This window comes from Dendrobates tinctorius, unplaced genomic scaffold (genome assembly GCF_039654945.1).
Source record: "Dendrobates tinctorius isolate UK_male_01 unplaced genomic scaffold, ASM3965494v1 ptg000015l, whole genome shotgun sequence".
Classification (NCBI taxonomy): domain Eukaryota; kingdom Metazoa; phylum Chordata; class Amphibia; order Anura; family Dendrobatidae; genus Dendrobates; species Dendrobates tinctorius.
In genome coordinates this window covers 19,371,204-19,385,260 of record NW_027361683.1, presented here as the reverse complement: position 1 = coordinate 19,385,260, position 14,057 = coordinate 19,371,204, and the positions used below count along the sequence as shown (strand labels likewise).

Sequence of the window (14,057 nt, the reverse complement as noted above, 5' to 3'; positions counted from 1 at the left end):
TGGTTTCGCAACGTCTAGCTCACCGTCGTACATGACGTGTGGGTAAGAGAGCTGGTGTCCTCAAGGTACAAGATAGAATTTATCAGCCACACAACCAAGATGATTCTTCCTGTCTTGCCCTCCCAGATCAGAAACCCGTGCACGTGCCTTGTTCGAAGCTGTCGAATCACTCAGGCGCAGCTGAGTTATCATCCCCGTACCAGGAAACAATATACTTCAGGGTTTCTATTCCAACCTATTTGTGGTCCCCAAAAAGAACGGAACTGTAAGGCCCATTCTGGACCTGAAACTTCTGAACAAATTAGTCAAGACCAGACATTTCTGGATGGAGTCTCTCCGCTCGGTCATATCTGCCATGGAAAAGGGAGAATATTCTCTATCGACATCCAAGACGCCTTTCTTCACATCCCTATCTTTCCCTCGCATCAAAGGATCTTCAGCAACCTACAATACCAGTTCACGGCCTTACCTTTCGGGCTAGCAACCGCTCCCAGGGTATTCACAAAGGTCATGGCAGCCATCATGTCCATCTTGCATTCCCGGGGCATAGTCGTCTTGCCATATCTGGACGACATCCTGGTCAAGGGCCCATCTTTTCCATTCTTGCGAAGAAAGTGTCAACATCAAGCTAGATACACTTCTTCACTTAGTGTGGCTGGTGACTTTAAATAAGTCATCCCCTGTCCCAACTCAGAAGATTTCCTTTCTAGGGATGATCTTCAACACCTCCCAGGGGTTGGTAATTCTCCCTCGGGACAAGGCCCTAGCCCTTGTGCAGGGAGTCCAGGGACTTTGCCAGCCAGCTTCTTGTACCATATAGTTTTGCATGAGGGTCTTAGGGAAAATGGCGGCAGCAATAGAGGCAATTCCGCTTGCCCAACTCCATCTTCGTCCCCTGCAGCACGCCCTCTTGGCAGCTTGGGACAAGAGCCCATTCTCTCTTGACCACCAATGCAGGTTGTCCGCGCCGGTCAGACAGGCTCTCAGATGGTGGACAATGAGTTCCTCCCTTCTGCAGGGGAAACCTTTTCTCCCAAACCATTGGCTGGTGGTCACGACCGACGCCAGTCTCCTCAGATGGGGAGTGGTGTTTTGCCACCACACAGCCCAGGGACATTGGTCACCTCGGGAATCACGCCTCCCAATCAACCTTTTAGAAATTTGGACGATCCGGCTGGCTTTGCAGCAATTCCATCTTCTTCTGGCAGGCCACTCTGTCCAGATTCAATCAGACAATGCCACGGCCATGGGGGGGCACCCGCAGCAGGATGACCATGCTCGAAGTAAAGCATATCCTTTGCTGGGCGGAGAGAAACCACTCTGTGATTTCGGCAGTCCATATTCCGGGTGTAGAGAACTGGGCGGCAGACTTCCTCAGCCGGCAGGGTCTCGCATCCAGGGAGTGGTCGCTTCATCCTGAGGTTTTCTGACAGATTTGCCAACGTTGGTGAACCCCGGATGTGGATCTGATGGCCTCCAGGTTAAACGCCAAGGTGCCCATGTTTGCTGCTCGGTTCCGAGATCTACAGGCAATCACCGTGGGCGCATTGTTCCTTCCATGGAACCAGTTTTGCCTCTCGTACCTATTTCCCCCGCTGTCACTGCTCCCGAAGGTCATCAGAAAAATCTTGGCAGAGGGAGCCCCAGTAATTCTGGTCACCCCAGATTGGCCTCGTCGAGCATGGTACGCAGACCTAGTGCAGCTACTCGCCGAGGTCCCCTTGCAACTGCCAGAGCACCCGGACCTACTTTCCCAGGGTCCGATCTACTACCAGAACTCAGCGGCCCTGTGTTTAACGGCTTGGCCGTTGAATCTTGGATTCTAACCCAGGCTGGGTTCTGCCAGAATGTGGTTGCTACAATGATTAGCGCCCGGAAGCCTGCCTCATCGTGTATCTATCACCACACCTGGAAGGTCCTTTTCGCATGGTGCGTAGAACGCGGTCATTCTATGCTTCATTTCTTCATTCCCAACATTTTAGCTTTTCTCCAAACCGGCCTGGACTCGGGTCTAGCTCCATGCTCCCTTAAAAGGCAGATATCAGCCTTATCCATAATAAATAATAATAATAAATTTTATTTCTATAGCGCCGACATATTCCGCAGCACTTTACATTTCAGAGGGGACTTGTACAGACAACAGACATTACAGCATAACATTAATCACATAGATCATAACAGATATCAAGAGGAATGAGGGCTCTGCTCGCAAGCTTACAATCTATGAGGGAAAAAGGGGAGACACGAAAGGTGGGTGGTAACAATTTCCCTGATTGTTTGGACCAGCCATAATGTTAAGTGTGTAATAGCATGGACACAGAGGGCTAATAGATGCATAAAGCATTTGGGGACATGATACGGGGAACCTGGTTATGGTAAAACTTTTGACTGTGCCACACAGAGATAGTTAGGTTAATGTGTTGAGGCGGTAGGCCAGTCTGAATAAATGACTTTTCAGGGCACACTTAAAATTGTAGGGATTGGGGACTACTCGTATTGACCTGGGAAGTGCATTCCAAAGAATTGGCGCAGCATGTGTATAGTCTTGGAGACGGGAGTGGGAGGTTCTGATTATTGAGGATGCTAACCTCAGGTCATCAGCAGAACGGAGGGCACGGGTAGGGTTGTAGACTGAAACAAGGGAGGAGATGTAGGGTGGTGCTGAGCCATGAAGAGCTTTGTGGGTGAGGGCAATAAGTTTGTACTGGATTCTGGAGTGGATGGGTAGCCAGTGTAAGGACTGGCACAAGGTAGAGGCATCGGTGTAACGATTGGCGAGGAATATGATCCTGGCTGCAACATTCAAGACAGATTGGAGGGGGGAAAGTTTGGTAAGAGGGAGACCGATTAGAAGAGAGTTACAATAGTCAAGACGAGAATGAATAAGAGAAACAGTAAGAGTTCTTGCAAAGTCAAAGGTAAGAAAAGGTTGAATTCTAGAAATGTTTTTGAGATGCAGATAACAAGAGCGAGCCAGTGATTGGATGTGGGGGGTGAATGAAAGCTCGGAGTCAAGTATGACCCCAAGACAGCAGGCATGTTGCTGGGGAGTAATAGTGGAACCACACACGGAAATGGCAGTGTCGGGTATAGGTGCATTAGTAGAGGGAGGAAACACAAGGAGTTCAGTCTTTGACAGGTTCAGTTTCAGATATAGTGAGGACATGATGTTAGACACAGCGTTTAGACAATCGCTGGTGTTTTCTAGAAAGGCTAGCGTGATGTCAGGAGAAGCATATAATTGGGTGACATCAGCATAGAGATGGTACTGGAAACCAAATCTACTGATTGTTTTACCAATAGGGGCAGTGTACAATGAGAAGAGGAGGGGGCCTAGAACTGATCCTTGAGGAGCCCCAACAGTAAGGGGAAGATGAGAGGAGGAGGAGCCAGCAAAAGATTCAGTAAAGGAGCGGTCAGAGAGATAGGAGGAAAGCCAGGAGAGAACGGTGTCCTTGATGCTGATGGGGCGGAGCATAGTGAGGAGGAGCTGATGATCCACAGTGTCGAATGCTGCAGAGAGATCCAAGAGAATTAGCATGGAGTAGTGACCGTTAGATTTAGCTGTTAGTAGATCATTAGAGACTTTAGTGAGGGCAGTTTCAGTAGAGTGTAGAGAGCGAAAACCAGATTGGAGAGGGTCGAGAAGAGAGTTATCAGAGAAATAGCAGATCAGTCGGGAGTGGACCAGGCATTCCAGGAGTTTAGAGATGAAGGGAGGATTAGAGACAGGTCTATAGTTAGCGGCGCAGTTTTGTTCGAGGGATGGTTTTTTAAGTAGTGGATGTATGATGGCATGCTTAAATAAGGAGGGAAAGATACCAGAAGAGAGAGAGAGGTTAAACATTTTAGTTAGGTGAGGGGTGACAGCAGGGGAAAGGAATTGGAGCAAATGTGACGGAAATGAGTCACTGGTGCAAGTGGTTGGGTGAGAAGATGCAAGGAGCCTGCTTACTTCTTCTTCTGTGACTGGTTCAAACTCAGAGAGTGAGCTAGATGCAGTGGGGGAGGGAGGACAATGCATGGTATGAGATGATTGGGAGATAATTTCCTGTCGGATATGATCAATTTTTTCTTTGAAGTAATTGGCCAGATCGTCTGCTCGAAGCTCTGTGGTTGGGGCCTGCACTCTTGGGTTGAGAAGGGAATAAAAAGTGTCAAAGAGACGTTTCGGGTTATTGGACAGTGAGGTGATGAGGGTGTTGAAATAGCTTTGTTTGGCGAGGTGAAGGGCAGTGTTGTATGTTCTAAGCATGAACTTATAATGGATGAAATCTTCGTATAGATTGGATTTTCTCCATAGACGTTCAGCACACCTGGAGCCCCGCTGCAGTAAACGTGTTTGCAGGGTGTGCCAGGGTGGTCGCTGTCTTTGTCGTGTTGTTCTATGTATAGGAGGTGCAAAATCATCCAGGGCAGTTTGAAGTGTTTCATTGTAATGCTTCAGTGCAGAATCAGGACATGAGAGGGAGGAGATAGGGGCCAATGAAGACTGCAAGTTCATTGTAAGTTTCTGGGTGTTAATGGCCTGTATGTTTCTATAAGTATGGCCAGTGGGGGTGACCTGAGCGGCCTGGCAGTTGTTCATAGAGAATGAAAGAAGGTTGTGATCAGAGAGCGGGAGAGGGGAGTTTGTGAAATCATCCACTGCACAAAGCCGAGAGAAGACCAAGTTGAGGGAGTTTCCGTCTTCATGCGTTGGAGAATTAGTAAGCTGCGAAAGGCCAAACGAGGAGGTTAGAGATAAAAGGTGAGTAGCAGATGGGGAGAGGGGAAGAGCAATGGGGATGTTGAAATCGCCCATGATGAGGGTAGGGATGTCACAGGAGAGAAAATGTGGAAGCCAAGTGGCAAAATGATCCAGGAACTGATGGGAGGGGCCGGGAGGACGATACACTACCACCACTCGCATGGAGAAGGGGGTGTAGAGTCTGACAGCATGGACCTCAAAAGAAGGGAAGACTAGTGAGGATACTTGAGGGATAACCTGAATGGTACATTTTTTTGATAGAAGCAGACCAACGCCTCCACCTGCTCTATTGTCTGATCTTGGGGTATGAGAGAAGTGTAATCCCCCATATGAAAGAGCAGCAGCAGCGGTAGTGTCTGACTGCTGGATCCAGGTTTCAGTAAGAGCCAGAAGGTTAAGAGAATTAGAAAGGAAGAAGTCATGGATGTTTGTTACACACTGAGCGAGAATTCCAAAGTGCACAATTAAGAGAGACAGATGGCATGCAGGAAATATTATTAAGATTAGAGGGGTTTCTGAGTGTAATGTATAATAATTAGATCTGTCTCTTTAAGCAAGCCAGACTTATGGGACTTGGAGGGTGGAGACAAGAGGGATGAGAAGGGAAGTTTCAGTTTCACTTCTGGTAGCATGGGAATGCAAGTGTTATGCTGTGTGCTGGAGGACGAAGAATAAAACATATCTAAAGTTTAATACATTGAATTCGTCATAACGTGTGGACATTACAACTGGCGACGAGGATGGGATATAATCACCTACTGCTGTGAGTACGGACTCTATTTTACCGCTTCACACGCCAGCACCACTGAGAGACTCTATCATGGCTGACTACTTGCACACATTCCCACAGTTTGATATGACTGATGTCATTAATCTCTCCCATAACTGGAGAAAATGGCTAAACAGATTTGAGAATTTCCTAGAAGCCATGGACATAAAGGAGGAGAAAAGAAAGAGAGCTTTGCTCCTGCATTGTGCAGGCACAGGAGTCTATGACATATACAGTACGCTACCTGCAGCAGAAACAGACACATACAGCAACTGCACTAAAGCTCTCACTGGCTATTTCAACCCCAAACAGAATATCAGATATGAAAGATATAAATTCAGGATTGCCAAGCAGCTTCCAGAAGAGTCCATAGACACTTATGTCACACGGCTGAAAGAGTTAGCACATGGATGTGCCTTTACAGATGTAGAAATCCTAACTCAAATAATTGTCACCTGCTCGTCTAATAACCTAAGGCGTAAGGCTCTGCAGCAGGATATCTCTCTACATGATTTGCTCAAAATGGCCCGTGCTATAGAAATAGCAGATCATCAGGCTACCGTAATGGAGAATGGGGATAAATTACATGTGCATAATCTCAAACAGAAAAATTTACCAGACAAACAAGCCCAGAAACAGAAGAAATGTTATAGATGTGGACAGGATTTCCCTCACCACCAGAACAAATGTCCAGCTATGGGACAAACCTGCAGTAAATGTGGAAAAGGGAATCATTTTGCAGCTGTTTGCAAATCAGCGCACTACAAGCCTCCGCTGCCTATGACAAAATCTGCAGATGTAAAAGTGATAAATCAGGACACAGAAGAAATGTCTGCGACTGAGAACTATGTGTTCACTACCTCTGTCACTGGTTCAGTACAGTCTCCCTGTGTTACACTCTCAATCTGCAACACTGACATTACCTTTACAATAGATACAGGAGCTTCAGTGGATATCATAGATGGCACTACATATGAACAATTGAAAACAAGGCCAGTCTTACAACAAGTGCAGACTAAAATTTTTCCTTATGGATCTAAAACACCTCTAGCTATAATGGGACAATTTGATGCTGAAATTAGATATAAAGAAAACAGGCAGAAAACCACTTTCCACACATTACAAGGATCGGGAGGATGTCTTCTCAGCTATCACACTGCCTTGGAGCTAGGGCTCATCCAGATTATTCATACCATAACTGACCCTGCGGATATGGATGTACAAACTATGGTGAACAGCTTTCCCTCCCTATTTAGTGGTTTGGGAAAACTAAAGGACTCTCAAGTACACCTTCATGTGGATGACAATGTTCGTCCAGTAGCCCAGCCTCACAGGCGTATTCCATTTCACCTGAGACAGAAGGTAGAAAAGGAACTCCAATTGCTCATGGATGAGGACGTTATTGAAACTGTTACTGGTCCCACTCCGTGGGTCTCTCCACTTGTGGTAGTTCCAAAACCAAAGACTCCTGATGAAGTGAGACTGTGTGTTGACGTGCGCCTGCCCAACACCGCTATCCAGAGGGAAAGACATATCTCACCTACGATTGATGACATTATTCATTTATTAAATGGAGCCACCGTCTTTTCAAAGCTCGACCTCAATAAGGGATATCATCAATTAGAACTGAGTCCAGAGTCCCGATATTTGACCACATTTTCCACCCATGTGGGCCTCAGAAGATACAAAAGATTGACTTTTGGAGTCTGCTCAGCAGCAGAAATTTTTCAGGATGCAATAAGGAGTGTCATTCAACACATCCCAAATGCCTTTAATTACAGTGATGACATATTGTTTTTTGGTAAAACTCAAGCTGAGCATAATCGTGCTCTATATGCTATCTTCGAATGCCTGCTTTCTGCTGGACTCACTTTAAACAAAGAGAAGTGCGAGTTTGACAAGGGTTCATTAGAATTCTATGGTCACATCTTCTCGGCAAAAGGAGTACAACCAGACCCCAAGAAAGTGGAAGCTATCAGAACAGCCTCAATTCCACAGGATGCTAGTGAAGTGCGTTCTTTCCTTGGAATGGCAAGTTACTGTGCTAGATATATTCCGAATTTTTCAACAATCAGCAATCCACTACGGGAACTTACAAAACAAAGTTGTATTTTTCAATGGTCTCAAGGCTGTCAGGCCTCTTTTGAAACAATTAAAAATGAACTCTGCTCGACAACCACTATGGCTTATTTTGATCCAGCTCTTCGAACTGAACTGATTGTGGATGCCAGTCCCGTGGGACTGGGTGCTATTCTAGCGCAATACAAGGATAACAATCAAAATCCTCACATCATTTCTTTTGCAAGTAAGAGCTTAACAAACACTGAAAGAAAATATTCTCAACCTGAAAAAGAAAGCTTGGCAGTTGTCTGGGGATGTGAACACTTTCACTTATTTCTCTATGGAGCTCCCTTCACCATTGTCACAGATCATCAAGCACTTCTTACAATTTTTGGAAATCCCAGAGCTAAAATGCCTGCACGAATTGAACGATGGGGCCTACGTCTACAGGACTACAACTATAAAATTGTTCACAAACCTGGAAAATACAGCAATCCGGCTGATTATCTTTCAAGACATCCTACTAATGATGATATACCTGTGCATTCCTCCATTGAAGAATACCTACGTTTTGTTACAGATCATGCCGTGCCAAAAGCACTTTCTCTTGATCAATTTATAAATGAAACAACAAAAGACAAGACACTCTGTGCCCTAATACAAATCATCCAAAATCGAAGGTGGCATGAAATTCAAAAAGAATGATTCTGAGATTGATCTGAAAGAGTTAAAACTATTCTCAAACGTACGTGAGGAATTATCAGTCACTGAAGAACACCTCATTCTTCGAGGTACCAAACTAGTCGTACCTAAGACTTTGCGTAACTTAGTCATACAGATAGCACATGAAGGTCACTTAGGAATTGTTGGCACAAAGAAGTTACTCAGAGAAAAAGTGTGGTTCCCAAATATGGATCACTTGGTGGAAGAAAAGATTAGACGCTGTTCTACTTGTCAATTAATCACTCCATCATCAAACTTAGAGCCATTACAAATGTCTCCGTTACCCACTGCTGTCTGGGAGGAAGTGGCAGTCGATATATATGGACCATTGCCAAATGGCCAATACATTCTCGTAACAATTGATGAATATTCTCGATACCCTGTCATTTCATTTATCTCTTCAACATCTGCTAATAATGTCATACCAGAGCTGGACGACATTTTCTCGGCATATGGTATTCCAAAAGTGGTCAAAGCAGACAATGGACCTCCATTCAATGGACATGTGTTTACACAATTTTCTGAATACTTGGGATTCAATCACAGGAAAATCACACCTTGCTGGCCGCAAGCCAATGGAATTGTGGAACGTTTTATGCGCACTCTGGGGAAACGTATCAAGGCAGCGAGTCTGGAACACATCCCACTGAAACAGTCATTATACAAATTCATGCGTAATTACCGCAATACGCCACACTCCACTACTAATGCTGCTCCAGCTCATTTAATGTTCAGCAGAACCCTGCGTATATGTCTCCCTGATGTGACCAGCCAACCCCGACCGAGTGACTCCTCAGTGAGATCCACAGATTTCTCCAACAAACAAGCCATGAAACGTTATGCAGACAGAAGGCGAAGGACACAGTCAAGTGCCATCGAAAGAGGGGATGTCGTGGTGGTACGTCAAAGACCAACCAACAAGACCTCACCTGTATATGGTCCTGCAAAATATGTTACCAAAAGGAAAGGCAGCATGATCACAGCTGAACGAGATGGACACTCCATAACGTGAAATTCTTCATATTTTAAAGTCATACCGCAGAATGATGACAATGAACTCTCTTTGGTGGAAGATTTGGTATCCGATGGTGGAGAGGACCAACAAGAGGTAGCTGGTCCATCAACAATGAACTCTCTCAATGAGCCCAGACGTTATCCTACACGAGAGAGAAGAGCTCCATCGAGGCTTATTGAAGAAGGGTAACTACAATTTTGTTTGGTTTTTTTTTGTTGTTTGTTTCTCTGATTTTAGAATTGAACAAATAAGACAAAACGGACATATGATTTCTTTGGACGTTTTCATGTTGTTGCATTTATCAGTAATATAGATTATTTATAAAAAAAAAAAAAAAAAAAGGGATGATGTAATGTATAATAATTAGATCTGTCTCTTTAAGCAAGCCAGACTTATGGGACTTGGAGGGTGGAGACAAGAGGGATGAGAAGGGAAGTTTCAGTTTCACTTCTGGTAGCATGGGAATGCAAGTGTTATGCTGTGTGCTGGAGGACGAAGAATAAAACATATCTAAAGTTTAATACATTGAATTCGTCATAACGTGTGGACATTACACTGAGTGTAGCAGTTGGGGGTTTGACTTTCTATAACATGGGGGACCAGGGTTGGGAGCAATGTGTCTCCTGCGACTAGGAGAAGGAGGATAGAAAGAGTGAGCAGATGGTTGAGTGATTTGTGGGAGTGTCTCTTATGTTGAATGGTGGGACTGAATGGATCTGTGCAATTTAACAATGTGAAAAGAGTGTGAGTGCTATACATAGGAGAGGAAAGGAGTGAGGGGCTTATATGGATGGAATGTGGAGACTTAATGCCAGGGCGGTGGATGTGTGTGAATGCAGCGGCCAGGATATAAATTACACAAATGCATATGGTATATATTTGTTGTACTCCAAATGTACAGGGAGTAGATGTATATAAATGTCTTACCAGTCTCCTGCCCTGTCTAACTGTCATGTTATAACTGCCAGTACTTTGATAAACTGTACTTCGATAAAGTGTGCATAAATGCCCCCTGCATAAATGCTCCCTCAAACTATGTCTGAATATATAGGAATATAAGGCTTAGATTTTTTTTCTCTCTCTCTCTTCTCATTAATCAATCAAACTAAACTAAGACAGCAGGGCACAATAAAGGTAATTATCAGACAAACCAATGTCCAATACAAAAATGGTGGGGGGAACAAGAGGCGCAATAGTGCCCTATCACTAGTGACACTTGAAGTATGAGCGGTATAATACAGTTCCACTCACCTATTCCAGTTGTGTAACCCACAACTGGCTTGAGAGCATATCACAGAATCAGCTGCTGCAGGACCTCCACCAACCACTCGCACGTGGAAAAACCTTCAGAAAGTTGTGGGAAGCAGGGTGTGTTGCAGTCCGCGCTGCCGAGATTCACAAATCACCTGGGATGCAAGATGTTGTAGCAGTGTACTCCTTTATTTCCTCCTAAGCGTTTCGGCGCCCTTCCTGGCACCTTCCTCAGGGAAATACCAAGGCCAGGCATCCATCCACAGACAGCTGTTTCGGGGTGATGTTGGTCTACTAGGCATTGCTCCCACCTAGCCAGAATCCTACTCCACACTGATGAGGGGCAACACCCCGAAACAGCTGTCTGTGGATGGATACCTGGCCATGGTATTTCCCTTGTCATATCTGTAAACTCTTAAAGAGCTGGATATTGACTTAAAGGGCCACTTAATATGGTGGTAATGGTGGTTTCCGAAAGGAGCCACTCCTTGGCTGGGTCCTTCCCTGGAGGAAGATCTGGCTAGTCCCATGTTTGAGACTCTTAAATGAGGCTCCATGGACTTTATTTGCTTAGGAGGAATGTGTCACGGATGGCATCTTTTTGTCAGATAGACACGCTGTTCGTGCTTCCCGAGGGTCGCAGGAAGGGACTCGCTGCCTCAAAGTTGACCATAGCCAGGTGGATTCGTTTGACTATTCAGGAGTCTTACCGCATCAGAGGCGCATCTGTCCCAGCAGGGATCAGGTCACACTCCACTCGGGCAGTGGGCGCCTCTAGGGCACTTCATCACCAGGCATCAGTGGAACAGTTTTGCAAGGCGGCAACCTGGTCCTGTCTACACACATTCTCCAAACACTACAATATCCATACTCAGGCTTCAGCAGATGCAAGTCTGGGTAGAAGGATTCTCCAGGCAGCGGTAGCGCACCTATAGACAGTAGGTGCTTGTGGCTTATACCGTCGAGTCAGTTTCCCACCCAGGGACTACTTTAGGACGTCCCACAGTCCTGTGTTCCGCAATGAGGTGAAGGAGAAATATGGATTTTTGTGGTACTCACCGTAAAATCCTTTTCTCCGAGACTCTCATTGGGGACACAGCGCCCACCCTGTTAACCGGATGGCTCTTTTTGTTTTTATTTTTTGATAGGAGGGTTTTCTGGACATGTTGTACCTGTGTTAAGGTTGATTTTGTTTTTTGTTCTACTGCTTTTTGCACCGAACTTGCTTCGCTTTCAGCCAGCATGAGGGTGTATACTGCGGAGGAGCTAACCTTTTATTGTTCACTTAGTGTCAGCCTCCTGGCGGCAGTAGCATACACCCCACAGTCCTGTGTCCCCCAATGAACATCTCTGAGAAAAGGATTTTTCGGTGAGTACCACAAAAATCCATATTTTACTCATTTATTTAGCACCATTAATTCCACAGCGCTTTACATACATTATTAGCACTGTCCCCCATGGGGCTCACAATCTAAATTCCCTATCAGTATGTCTTTGGAATGTAGGAGGAAACCGACTGAATGTTTTCTTGAAAAAAAAAATCACAACATGCACAACTTGGTTCTATTTTATGGACCAAAATAATGCATCCAATGTAAAGTGAGCTCCTGCAAAAGTGGATGAATGAGCACATGAAGGTGCACATAGAGCCAGTCATGTCGCAATTTGTGGTCATATTATGTGCATCTGAACTTGGCCTTCGAGTCAGTAAACATTTTCTAGATTGCTAAATAATTATATTGATTGAAGGGAAACATTCAGCAGCTTTGGATAGTGAGAAATCCATTTGCATGTGCGGAGAGAGGCAGAGGGGACCTGCCCACATAGTCTTCTCTCTGCGCTTGACTTTTCTTTAATTATTAGGCTATTTGTTCTCTGAAAAAAATGCAGGATTTCAGAATGAAACATCACTTTCTGTAATGAAGCCTAGCTTAATTTCATGCTGCAAGCATTTGGGAAAGGATTGCTGATAATTTCCCTTAAGTTATATATGTAAACTGTAAAACAATGTTCAAAGATGCACATCTGCTTTGTATTGGGAGTGTGTCTAAACAAGTTCATTTCGGGTTCACAATTTCAGAATAATTCCTATGCATTGGTCACCTGTCATTGTGTATGACTCAGCACACTTTACTTAGCTTGTTGCTTCTTTTATTCTAATCGTAGAACGAGTCTGTTAGCAATAAAGATGAAGATCAAGTGAATTCCCACGTAAGAAGTCCGACAACTAAGGTATGCATTTTTATCTTCTCTCATCTGCATCTCCTCTATATAAAGCATATACACAGGTGATACAACCCTAAGGTGTGAAAGATTACACCTGTCCTGTTCACATGCTGCAGGGAAGGTTTTGTCTTTTTCCCACCATAATAGCAAACATGTTTCTTTCACCTTAGAGGGGTTTTCCCACACTTTGTCTTATAATAATATAATAAATAATAATAAATTTTATTTCTATAGCGCCGACATATTCGCAGCACTTTACATTTCAGAGGGGATTTGTACAGACAATAGACATTACAGCATAACAATAATCACATAGATCATAACAGATACCAAGAGGAATGAGGGCCCTGCTTGCAAGCTTACAATCTATGAGGAAAAAAGGGAGACACGAAAGGTGGGTGGTAACAGTTGCCCTGATTGTATGGACCAGCCATAATGTTAAGCGTGTAACAGTACAGACACAGAGGGCTAATGGATACATAAAGCATGTGGGAACATGATGCGGGGAACCTGGTTATGGTAAAAACTTTTGGCTGTGCCACACAGGGATAGATTAGGTTAATGTGTTGAGGCGGTAGGCCAGCCTGAATAAATGAGTTTTCAGGGCACGCTTAAAATTGTGGGGATTGGGGACTAATCGTATTGACCTGGGAAGTGCATTCCAAAGAATTGGCGCAGCACGTGTATAGTCTTGGAGATGGGAGTGGGAGGTTCTGATTATTAAGGATGCTAACCTCAGGTCATCAGCAGAACGGAGGGCGCGGGTAGGATGGTATACTGAAACAAGGGAGGAGATGTAGGGTGGTGCTGAGCCATGAAGAGCTTTGTGGGTGAGGGTAATAAGTTTGTACTGGATTCTGGAGTGGATGGGTAGCTAGTGTAATGACTGGCACAAGGTAGAGGCATCGGTGTAATGACTGACGAGGAATATGATCCTGGCAGCAGCATTCAAGACAGATTGGAGGGGGGAGAGTTTGGTAAGAGGGAGACCAATTAGAAGAGAGTTACAATAGTCGAGACGAGAATGAATAAGAGAAACAGTAAGAGTTTTTGCGGAATCAAAAGTAAGAAAAGGTGGAATTCTAGAAATGTTTTTGAGGTGCAGATAACAAGAGCGAGCCATTGATCGGATGTGGGGGACAAAGGAAAGCTTGGAGTCAAGTATGACCATAAGACAGCAGGCATGTTGTTGAGGAGGTGGAACCACACACGGAAATGGCAATGTCGGGTATAGGTACATTAGTAGCGGGAGGAAACACAAG

At 44.8% G+C, this 14,057-nt stretch overlaps 1 protein-coding gene across 3 annotated transcripts in view; it reads left to right on the top strand.

The window, feature by feature from the left end:
- The window catches only part of SH3D21 (SH3 domain containing 21), a 156,088-nt gene that overhangs the window by 116,348 nt on the left and 25,683 nt on the right, over positions 1 to 14,057 (top strand). For all 3 annotated transcript variants that reach the window (XM_073562671.1, XM_073562681.1, XM_073562663.1), the window contains exon 17: positions 12,736 to 12,801. In XM_073562671.1, the coding sequence (XP_073418772.1) occupies positions 12,736 to 12,801 (66 nt within the window). The remainder of the gene's footprint in view (positions 1 to 12,735; positions 12,802 to 14,057) is intronic.